The sequence below is a fragment of the Crinia signifera genome, chromosome 11 (assembly GCF_055691185.1).
Source record: "Crinia signifera chromosome 11, ASM5569118v1, whole genome shotgun sequence".
NCBI classification, from domain to species: Eukaryota; Metazoa; Chordata; class Amphibia; order Anura; family Myobatrachidae; genus Crinia; species Crinia signifera.
In genome coordinates, this window is record NC_139227.1 from 53,653,056 (window position 1) to 53,666,066 (window position 13,011).

The 13,011-nt window shown below is 42.5% G+C and overlaps 1 protein-coding gene across 2 annotated transcripts in view; it reads right to left on the reverse strand.

The window, feature by feature from the left end:
• The window catches only part of MTSS2 (MTSS I-BAR domain containing 2), a 109,893-nt gene that overhangs the window by 57,559 nt on the left and 39,323 nt on the right, over positions 1 to 13,011 (reverse strand). For both annotated transcript variants that reach the window (XM_083165702.1, XM_083165703.1), the window contains exon 4: positions 12,312 to 12,396. In XM_083165702.1, the coding sequence (XP_083021828.1) occupies positions 12,312 to 12,396 (85 nt within the window). The remainder of the gene's footprint in view (positions 1 to 12,311; positions 12,397 to 13,011) is intronic.

Genomic DNA, 13,011 nt, shown 5'->3' on the forward strand with positions numbered 1-13,011 from the left:
CTGTAGCGCTTTGTCTCCGGTGACTTGGTGGATTGGGGTGGGGTGCGCTGGTTATCTCTCCGGCACCTGTAGCGGGGGAGCGGGACAGGGTCTCAATAGAGACCGCCCGGGGGGAGCCGGCATGGTCTAGCCCTCCCCACGAGTTTCCTGGACTGTGGCGTTCGTTGTAAACTGCTTTGATTCCTATGTTTGCCAGCTGGTATTAGTGTGTCCTGGCGATCCCTATTCCACACCGTCTCTCAACGCAGCTGTTTAAATATCCTGCAGTCTACTTCTAGTGACTCTCCTGGCCTATTCATATTTTTGTCAAATATGGAAGCCTATACTACACAGATTCTTAATGCAATCTATGCCTCCTCTGCCCGAATTTATCGCCAACTGGATGACGTTCATGGAGGTGTCATCTCCCATCACTATACTCCTGGAAGATGCGATATACCTTATGGGGAAGTTTACTCCTTGCCTAATGGCTATCTGATGTCTCCTGCAACCGCCCTGAACATTACACTTGATTCGTTCAACTATAACCACTTACCTTCCAAGCCTCATGGTCATATTATTCTTCAGAAAATTGATACTGATTTGGTCTGTTTCCAGTCTTCTCTCCTGCTATCAAAGTTTATATTTGACTTCTGGACATTGACCCCAATGTGCTACAGTCACCCCTTCATCTGTCCCCATGTGACTGATACCCCCAACAAAAAGCATGCTTGGTACTCTCAGGGTACAGAAAATTGGCCAGATTAGGGTTATACCCTGGTTTGGAGTAATGATTCTGCGGATAGCGCTTATACTACTACTAGCACATTTCAGTTGTTCACTTATATCTGGCGATAAGTTCTCTAATGGCTAGAATTCTGTATTGTGATGCACTCTATAGTTTTTATTGTTTTCCCTTTTTTTGTCTCCTTTAAAAAAAAATTACTTTAGGCTTCTATACTATGTGAAAAAATATGTATAGATCTACTATTGAAATTATTTATTCTACCTTAATATATGATCGTTCCTAAATACGGTATGCTATTATATTTGGGGAGATGTGCTGATTTAGCATAGCTAAGACTATTGTTATATGTTTGTAGCCCTCGATACATCCTTTCTATCATATCCTGTGTTTCACAACTTGGGGTGAGGGGGGGGGAGGCAGGCAGTTTCTATAAAGGGTTTCATGGGTAGATTTAGATTTAGTAAATGTAGGTATTGGGCTAGGGGTTAGTGGGTTGGGCTCCAGGTATGCCTAAGTTGGGGGTAGGTTATACAGGATGGGGGGTTTAGGGGGTGTTTGCTTTGGGTTCTTCTGGGAATATTTTTAGTTACGTATAGTAGGTTTATTTTAGGTTTTAGCATACAGTTTCTGGCGGATGGTAACTTACTGTTTACTCATTCTGACTATGAGATCGGGGTATACTGTCGAATACCTTCATTGCACAAATGCCCTTATATTTTTCCTGTTCTCTTGGTTGCCTGGATGGCGCCTCTGGGCAACTATGATTTATCTATATAGGCGATGGTAGTTGACACTTCTTTACTCATCCGGTGTAAATCTAATAATACAGTATGTAACTCACTGTTTATACTCACCTCGTATACATCTAATTTGCCTATGTCAGAACTTTAACGTTAGCTGTTTTTTCTATGTTTGAAAATTCAATAAAAAACACTCAATTTAAAAAAAAAATTAACAACTCGTACCCCTGTTATACATCAGCGTGGGCTAGAACTACCACGTGGTTTTTAATAACAAATACTGCGTCCACCGCCAGTCTCTCCTCAGTGCGATCGGGTTAGGGCTGCCGCGTGCTGTGTCAGTCTGACACGCTGGGATTGCTGGAGCACTTTTCCCCTCTCAGCTCTCCTAGCTGGTGGCTCGCAAACAGTTGCGTCTGATAGGACACGCTCAGACGCGTTTTGTCGATGACTTCGTCAGTGGGCTGACGAAGTCATCCACGAAACGCATCTGGGCGTGTCCTATCAGATGCAACTGATCGCACTGAGGAGAGAATGGCGGTGGAAGCGGTAATTGTTATTAAAAACCACATGGTAGTTCTAGCCCACGCTGATGTCTAACAGGGTACGAGTTGTACATTTTAACTGAATCTTTTAAAGCGATTTATACCTTTGATTTAAAACAATATTTTCACTTTGAAACGCTTCCTTCCATCTTCCATTCCAGAAATCTACTAATCCTGTGGGGTCCCGGGATTCCCTTGCAAAGGTTGGAAAGCAGCGGCCTAAAAGTAAATGAGGTCTAGTGCCTAAAAATCCCTGGAAGCTTTGACTTTGAATATATTACTGAAGCAGGTATCACTGTGAGGCTGCAAAGCTAGCGCTTCTCCATTCTTTCCACTTGATATATTATATATATATATATATATATATATATATATATATATATATATATATATATATATATATATATATATATATATACACATACATACATACATACATACATACACACTATATATATATATATATATATATAGCACTCACATCTAAATGTCAGGACCATAGACGGGGTGCACAGCAAAAGGTCATCCAATCCGGATAGCCAATTATATTCCAAGTGCTTAATAAAAAGCGAGGGCACTCACGATAGCAGCAAAAGTCAGCCAATTTTAATGTGTAAATGTGGGTTGAAACGTCGACTATCATGTGTGACTATTAAAATTGGCTGACTTTTGCTGCTATGGTGAGTGCCCTCGCTTTTTATTAAGCACTTGGAATATATATATATATATATATATATATATATATATATATATATATATATACATATATATACATATACACACTTACCCCCTCTTACAGGAAAGGATTGGAACCGGCACACTGATATGCAGTTGAAGAAATAAAGTAATTCTGTTCACCTGACAGCTGTTTCAACTGCATGGCAGCAGTTACCATCAGTTTGCCGTGCAGTTGAAACAGCTGTCTGGATGTGCAACTATGCTTGTACAATAAAATTACTTTATTTCTTCATCTACATATCAGTGTGCCGGTTCCAATCCTTTCCTGTAAGAGGGGGTAAGTGCATTTATATCATTTGATACGTTCCTGGCACCGGAACACAGTCTCCCATTAGAGTGCCATCCTGTGAAACATCCTTTTATATATATATATATATTCCACCTCTTCACCTGTACTTGAGTCTCCGAGTGCCGCTTATTTGTATCCTGTTTATATCCAGAGGATCCACTCCCTCTAGTCTGAGGGCACCGGAGCAAGGATTCCCAGGCTTACTTTTGCTAAGACCAGAGTGCCGGTCATATTGGATTGTGTGTGTATATATATATATCTCAAAAAGGAAAGACTGGCACTCCGGGGTCTTCAATAAACGTGCTGTATTGAGTGGCAACAAAAGCGACCAACGTTTCGGGGGTAGTCCCCCTTTGTCAAGGTGCGTGGTGATAACAAAGGAATACATGGTGAGTGCTTACCTTATAAAGGGTGAATGTAGGAGACGTGTCCCGCCGTTTGCCGCGCACCTGCCGCCGTCTGGTGTGTTTGCCGGAAGTGACTGGGTGAGACTCCAGTCTACTTCCGGTCTGTGGAGCGCTATGGAGCGCAAGCGTGCCGGTCGTCATGGTGACCGCCCTGTAATGAGTGTTCTGTGCCTGGCGGCTGGTGATTGGCTACGGCGTGTCACGGCTCCTATTACAAAGAAACGAAATACAATGAAATATACAGTTCTAATATAGTGATCCTTGCGCGAGACATGAATGTGACGTTGGAAAGAGATTCATGATAGAAAGTGATAAAAGTTGATGCTAATAGCCGTGATGAGATGCGCTACCTTCTATCTGCGCAATGTATGTGTCTAAGAGCCTGTGTGTATCGTGACAGGTCTATAAGGTTGTGACACTTCGTGGTGTGAGTGGAGGGCTCCTATTGTCTCAGGTGGAGATGTATGTAGGGATATTCTTTATGCGTGTAGCTAACGGTGTCCTAAGACTGTGGTTATGTGTTGTTAGGTCCGTATAGTCTATGTCTTATACAGTGACAATGTACTCTATGTTGACAATGTACTCTATGGGCAATGTTCCCACTTGCATAAATGCTGAAGGTACAGTTGGCAATCCGTGGGGTGCGCCCTATCTCTAACATGGGTGCTTCTTGGGGAGGGAGCCCCTATTTGGGTTCCCAAGGGCTATGCTTATGTTCTATGTGTGAGGCAAGACTGACTGCCCGCTTGGGTCGGTCTGCCCCCCTGTGTGTGACTCATTGGGGACTTTAAAGAAGGAGTGTGAACACTCCTGAGATTCTGTGGGGTCACTCTGACATTATGTACAAGTATATTTGTTAACACAGGAAGAAAATCAAAGGATAGCGAGATTAGACAGAGATGAAGAGAAAAGCACACTGATTATTAGGTCACTGTAGCATGATCTATGTCAATGATAATGGTCACCACAACGTTAGGCCTGTTGGGGACACCATAGGCTACATCTTCAATGAAGGAGAGTTATACATGTTACTACAATTGGATGGAGATGAAGCTAATCTGGAGCTTCTGGATACTAGAGGATTGTGATGTTCATGTTATTATACATTGGAAGAAAATACAAAGGATAGTAAGATGAGGAGGAGATGAAGAAAAAGCACACTTTAGGCTTGTAAGCCTACATCTATGTTTAGGATAAGTGTCTAAAGTGGGTGAAATAAAATCTAACCTTTATTTCTTCATATTTAAAATACATACATGCACACGTCAATTTTAATGCAAAGGACAGAATTTTATGCAGGAAATGCAAGTGAGATAACGCATAAAAAGTTTGGCGTGGTAATTAATCAATTAGAGTAAGTATGCAACACAAATGTTCTAAAATGATTATTAAACGACGTCCATCTGGTAGGCGAAAATGATTGCAGGGAATTTACCAGTCACAATCAATTAGTAAGCAAGAAAAAGTAATTACATAAGTATCAAATGTACCAATAAATAAATAAATGCGGCAGCTGATAAGGCGAAGATGAAACAACTAACATCGGTATTCAGACACTTCTTTCGATACCACAACTCAGAAACTTCACATTTAACCTTTTCGGGACTTGAACAAATCCATCTTGGTAGAAAAGGCGGGGACGTGAATCAAACCTTATTACAGAAGGAGAGCTGGTGGATCTTACAGGTAGACACGCTCTCTCCCAAAGGCCTTAATGAAGATATCAACTTTAGCTCATTCTTGTGATGTCATCAATATCCAAAACTTCCAACTATCCATTACACCTTTATTATAAACCAATTTGGCACACCAAATTTTCTTTCCCTATATTCAATACAGCCATTCTCTAAATTTCATTTACACCCCACCCATACCAACAAAGTTGGTTCTAATAGTAGGGCCTTCGTAAACAACTGCCCTTATATTTCCTTTGAGGTAGATGTCTAACGCTCTATATGTTTATTTTCAGATCCAACCCGATAAGGTTAGCAACACCATTTACGACGAATGAAAGCCATTTGGTCATATATCAATCCTAACAATGATTATTATTATTATTTCTTCTAGACAAATCCTGGGATTTATATTTGGGCCTAACGTATCACATGGTCACATGCGATATTCCTTTCGAATTAGCCTAGGGATTTGTTGTTCTGCAATATGTTTTTCTGTAATATATTTTGGTTAATCCATTATGTGTATATGTATCCAACTATATAATCCTTAATACTCATTGGGCACAATAATGGATCATATTTGTTACAGACACATAGCCGGTGCCGGAACCAATCGTGTCTATTATTATCATCATATATACATTTTTTGTGTTATAATCAATTATGTTCTAATCATAACAGTATATTTCTTATGCTAAATTGTCTCTTTTCAAAATTTTTAATAACTATCTTAATCTCTTTCAGGGTAGATAGAGCATGCCTGCTCACCCCTCTCAGGGTCAACAGAGCATGTCTGCTCACGTGGCCCATCCCTGTGGCATACTTCTTAAAAACATACTCCCATCACTTTATTTCCAATCCCTCAATTGAGGACCATCAGCCAAGTAATCACGTGCATAAAGCCTGTATATAATCCATGCTTAGCCCGGCCCACCTTCTTCTCCACATGGCTCAACCCAATGTTACTGAGTCCTAAATCATTTTTCTTATTTTTCTCATGTCTCCATATATATTTATAGATTCATATCCATAATTTAATCAATAATATCCCGACCAAGAACATTTATATTACCCTGCCCCTTTAAATCCCATCAGCACTTTCCTATCTCCATCTAAACCTTTTAGAATTAAATCTATTTAAAGAAATCAAACCCCCTCTTTTTGTCCTTACAACACTTTTTGTTGTATTAATATTTCTGTCCTGCACAATTTATAACGGGGGACATAACCCGACCATCTCTACCATATTAACTAATCATCTCATCACTCCTACTAATTAATGGTTTCCCGGGAGACTCACAATTAGACTTATCCTCCCACTAACTATTTTCGCATTACGATATACCTAATACACGTTTAACTTAATGTATATCCTTTTTTCAACATATCAATTTCAATCCTATCATAATACCATTTGCAGCATACTACTTAACAACAGCCCAATCCTATTTTTATTATTCCTACCCAAATATTATCCTGCACTTATAAATCGACGCAAGCTGTGTCTACATTTTCCAATCATTTGTAATCAACTGGTGTGTCCACCGCAACTGCATCAGACCCAAGCGGCAATCACACACCCACTAATTCATTGGGACATTCACATGTCCATCATGTGTCTAACATGCCGATTGGCTAGCCTCCCTCTTTTATTCAGACAGGGAGTCACCAGCCAGCACGTCAATGTGATCAAGCCCATTTGCGGCGAAACACGTGTCTCTTCTGACGTCAGGGCTTCCCAGCCACACGGACTACTCCTGTACTATCCCTCCGGCAAGTGCGGTCAAACAAGCTCGTTTCTACAACAGGACCTGACCGCTACGTACACAGGTATTAAATCCTCGTTAGAGCATTACATGTCACGGACAGACTCTGTGTCTGTTACCGGACCCTGCTGCCGCTAAGGCAAGCACTAACCCGCACGCTCGCATCCTACCTGGCAGGCTGATCTCTAACCAGCTGCCGTCAGCTCCCAGTGCCAGTGTTGCGCTTTAGCGCTGTCCGCATATCCACTCCCTTTACCGGCCACCTGGCAGGCTGATCTCTAACCAGCTGCCGTCAGCGCCCAGTGCCAGTTTTGCGCTACAGCGCTGTCCGCACATCCACTCCCTTTACTGGCTACCTGGCAGGCTGATCTCTAACCGGCTGCCGTCAGCGCCCAGTGCCAGTGTTGCGCTCTAGCGCTGTCCGCACATCCACTCCCTTGTACCGGCTACTTTTTAGTTGAGCCCGGTTCTGCACATACAGGTTATTCCCCCTGTGCTTTGGCAGCATCTGTCTTGCGCCCATAAAAGATATACATCGTATACCTCTGGAAATTTATTCATCCATTTACAAGCGCTCCAGTTTGTTACAAATCTGCGGATATTTATTGCCTTGTTGTGCTATCATCTAAACTAAAGATTTATTTATCCACTCACAGGCGCTCTTATCTGTTGCAATTTGTTGCCAATTATTGCCATCTACTACTATCATTTAAACTGGCCACATTTAAACTAATTAATACTACTCTTTCCACCTATACTGAATCCTATTGTGTGCTCTATACTAGCGGTGGCTTCTTTGGTCTATCTATGAGAAACAATGTTCTGATAATATTGGGATAATAATTCTACATATTTTTCATTGCATCTGTCTCTATTTATTTAAAACCTGCGATACACCTGGCCCTGTATGATGCCGCTATTGACTCTATAAGCAGTGCGCACATACATCCATACATCAATCATAAAGACCCCACTCACCCCTGCATGTACTACGGTGCACAGTATCCTCAATTACTGGTACGGTATTTACATACCAGAATATCTGAGCAGTGGGCACACACATATATACATTCAGTTTATCTGTGTACTATTTTGTCTTCTCCTGCCGATTTCCATCCTGATCAGTATCTATCATCTGGACTCATTCACTCTCATTTACCTGGGTGACTCCAGGTAAAAAGCAGAAGTGACATCTGGCTCCTAGTAACATTTGAGGCTCTCTCATCTGTCGATATATACTGCCATACATCGCTGTGCCGCCTGATCCCATCCGATCAGCAGTGACTGGCTGGATCAGTACCTCTTGGGAGACCACCAGGGAATATCCAGTGCTGTATTGACATCCAGACAGCAGAAGTAGCGAATGCATACGAAGAGCATTCCCCCTTTCATCTATAAACTCTTTTATACTATGCTAATGACCTAACCGGTGACCGATATAATATATAAGGGATAATATACTGTATTAATTGAGGGTCCGTAGCAAGATTCAATCAATTTATTTATTTATTGGTACATTTGATACTTATGTAATTACTTTTTCTTGCTTACTAATTGATTGTGACTGGTAAATTCCCTGCAATCATTTTCGCCTACCAGATGGACGTCGTTTAATAATCATTTTAGAACATTTGTGTTGCATACTTACTCTAATTGATTAATTACCACGCCAAACTTTTTATGCGTTATCTCACTTGCATTTCCTGCATAAAATTATGTCCTTTGCATTAAAATTGACGTGTGCATGTATGTATTTTAAATATGAAGAAATAAAGTTTAGATTAAAATCTAACCTTTATTTCTTCATATTTAAAATACATACATTATAGCCTGTGTGTATCGTGACAGGTCTATAAGGTTGTGACACTTCGTGGTGTGAGTGGAGGGCTCCTATTGTCTCAGGTGGAGATGTATGTAGGGATATTCTTTATGCGTGTAGCTAACGGTGTCCTAAGACTGTGATTACGTGTTGTTAGGTCCGTATAGTCTATGTCTTATACAGTGACTATGTACTCTATGTTGACAATGTACTCTATGGGCAATGTTCCCACTTGCATAAATGCTGAAGGTACAGTTGGCAATCCGTGGGGTGCGCCCTATCTCTAACATGGGTGCTTCTTGGGGAGGGAGCCCCTATTTGGGTTCCCAAGGGCTATGCTTATGTTCTGTAATGAGCCGGTTTTTAAGAAACAACCAAATGGAGTCACTGGACCTAGATCTGTACATGGAACTATTACGTCTCACCCTGACTAAGAACTATTTCTTATTCAACTGCAGCTTTTTTAGGCAAAAAACTGGGTGTGCAATGGGGAGCTGTGTGTCGCCCTCATTTGTGAACGTATACATGTTCGAGCAAGAGAAATACATGTTCTTTGACGACCCGGCTACATCAAACCGAATACAGGGCTTCACAAGATATATAGATGACCTGTTTATGATCTGGTCGGGAGAACAGGACGAGTTGGAAAAACTGATCACTAGGATCAACAACAGACCATCCCCGATAAAACTGATGTTCACAGCATCCAGTAGTGCCATCAGTTACCTGGATGTCCTAGTGAAGGTTCAGGATGGGGTTATCAGCACGGAGGTTTTCTGCAAACCAACAGACAGAAACACCCTATTAAAAGCAAACAGCTTTCACCCTAGGGCGTTGAAACGAGCCCTGCCCAAGTCACAGATGGTTAGAGCCGCTAGGATAACCAGTGACAGGGGCAGCCTCCCCACAATCCTAGATGGCTTCATCACCAAGTTTGAAGAGAGGGGATATGATAGAAAGGCACTAACACAACAGAAAGAGGAGGTTCTGTCCATGGACAGAAAAACTCTATTGGCACCGAAAACCACCACTGTAGATACACAGGAAGAGATATTGCCATTCGTGACCAGGCTAAATGTATCCAGCGCTGTCTTGCCCAGAGCCACTAGGGCCTTATGGCCCATTGTGAAAACAGACAGAGAATTGCCAGGACTCAAAAAGAAAAGACCCATGCTGTGCTATACCAGGGGCAACAGCATCAGAGATAGCATCGTGCACAATGATGTCACAGGTTTTATGTCCAAGGCCACCTCCAGCACTAATTTCTTAACCCGACCACCTGGATGCTATAAATGCATTAAGTGCACCACGTGCCAACATATGACGACAGGAGCCAGCTTTGTCCATCCATCCAGCCAGCCTTATCCAGTTTCCTATCTGACATGTACTAACGTGTACATCCACTCACGTGGTATACGTCATCACTTGTCCATGCAAAATGACCTACGTGGGCAAGACTATAAGATCAGTCAAGGAAAGAATGGCCCTGCATAGATCTGCCATAGGTCAAGCCCTAACAGGCAAGGGCAACGACCAGCCAGTGGCAAGGCACTTTGCCCACAAACAACAGAAGTTATCGGACTTGAGGCACATGGTGGTGCACCACATCCCTGAAGGAATCAGACGAGGAGATCGAGCGGGCAAACTACTGCGATTGGAGGCCCGGTGGATACACCGATTAAATTCGGTTAAACCAGCGGGACTTAATGACAGATTACCATTATCTGTCTTCCTGTGACACCCCACGTCTGTTGACCATTGTGACAACGCAGACTCTATAACTAAACATCTTAGATGTACCTGCCCTCACGGGCTCAGTGTGTGCTTTTGCTTCTCTTAATCTTATCTTACTATCCTTTGCATTTTCTTCCGGTGTATAACATGTTATGATGCAGATAACAATCATTGAGCCATGAATTATAGGCCTGCAAGCCTAAGGTGTGCTTTTTCTTCATCTCCCTCTTATCTCACTATCCTTTAAATTTTTTCCTGTGTATGATATGACATGTTGTAGGTATCCAACAGCAGATATAGGCTGGCAAGCCTGAGGTGTGCTTTTTCTTCATCTTCCTCTTATCTCACTATCCTTTGCATTTTCTTCCAATGTATAATATGATATGGTACATGTACCGACCATTATGACATAGATGTAGGCTTACAAGCCTAAAGTGTGCTTTTTCTTCATCTCCTCCTCATCTTACTATCCTTTGTATTTTCTTCCAATGTATAATAACATGAACATCACAATCCTCTAGTATCCAGAAGCTCCAGATGAGCTTCATCTCCATCCAATTGTAGTAACATGTATAACTCTCCTTCATTGAAGATGTAGCCTATGGTGTCCCCTACAGGCCTAACGTTGTGGTGACCATTATCATTGACATAGATTATGCTACAGTGACCTAATAATCAGTGTGCTTTTCTCTTCATCTCTGTCTAATCTCGCTATCCTTTGATTTTCTTCCTGTGTTAACAAATATACTTGTATATAATGTGACTACATGTCAGTGACCCCACAGAATCTCAGGAGTGTTCACACTCCTTCTTTAAAGTCCCCAATGAGTCACACACAGGGGGGCAGACCGACCCAAGCGGGCAGTCATAGTCTTGCCTCACACATAGAACATAAGCATAGCCCTTGGGAACCCAAATAGGGGCTCCCTCCCCAAGAAGCACCCATGTGAGAGATAGGGCGCACCCCACGGATTGCCAACTGTACCTTCAGCATTTATGCAAGTGGGAACATTGCCCATAGAGTACATTGTCAACATATAAGACATAGACTATACGGACCTAACAACACATAACCACAGTCTTAGGACACCGTTAGCTACACGCATAAAGAATATCCCTACATACATCTCCACCTGAGACAATAGGAGCCCTCCACTCACACCACGAAGTGTCACAGCCTTATAGACCTGTCACGATACACACAGGCTCTTAGACACATACATTGCGCAGATAGAAGGTAGCGCATCTCATCACTTGTTTACACACGCCGATCTCGGATATTAGCATCAACTTTTATCACTTTCTATCATGAATCTCTTTCCAACGTCACATTCATGTCTCACGCAAGGATCACTATATTAGAACTGTATATTTCATTGTATTTCGTTTCTTTGTAATAGGAGCCGTGACACGCCGTAGCCAATCACCAGCCGCCAGGCACAGAACACTCATTACAGGGCGGTCACCATGACGACCGGCACGCTTGCGCTCCATAGCGCTCCACAGACCGAAAGTAGACGGGAGTCTCACCCAGTCACTTCCGGCAAACACACCAGACGGCGGCAGGCGCGCGGCAAATGGCGGGACACGTCTCCTACATTCACCCTTTATAAGGTAAGCACTCACCATGTATTCCTTTGTTATCACCACGCACCTTGACAAAGGGGGACTACCCCCGAAACGTTGGTCGCTTTTGTTGCCACTCAATACAGCACGTTTATTGAAGACCCCGGAGTGCCAGTCTTTCCTTTTTGATCTTGCATACTCCACATAGACGGGCACCAGGGCAGCTGAACAGCAGCGGCGAGTGCCGGGCCGCATCCAAAATATATATATATATGTGTATAGAAAAAAAGCACTATATACGCACTTAGTGAAGTGTCTCAGTTTGCTCTCGATGCTTCGGTGCCTCATACACATCCGGGTCAGCGCGGATCCAATGTCCCGCGTCGCTCCTGTAATAGGAAACAACCAGTGAGAGGAGAGAATATTCCATCCATGGGGGTTTGCACTGGGGTCTACCAGGGACACAACTTCTGTTCCTGGAACCAGACAACTTTTCCTGGATATTACAGAACTAGTAGGGATATTTACAAAGATTGGAGAAGTTGCCCATAGCAATCACTGAGCTTTTATTTAGCATCTACTATACCAAGTACATTCCATAAAATGATAGAAGCTGATTGGCTAACAGATGCATCTTCTACATCTGGAAAAATTGGTTCATCTCCCTTTAGGTCACATGAAGTGTGTGTGTGTGTGTGTGTGTGTGTGTGTGTGTGTGTGTGTGGGTATATATATATGTGTGTGTGTGTGTGTGTGTGTGTGTGTGTGTGTGTGTACAGATGCATCTTCTACATCTGGAAAAATTGGTTCATCTCCCTTTAGGTCACATGAAGTGTGTGTGTGTGTGTGTGTGTGTGTGTGTGTGTGTGTGTGTGTGTGTGTGAGAGAGAGAATCCCTTTCCTCCTCTCCTCATTGGGACTGTTCTGTGGGAATACCCGCTGAGATGTAGGGAAGTGAGTGAGAAGAGATGCGGGTAGATGGTAGGTGATTAAGAGAGCTGAGA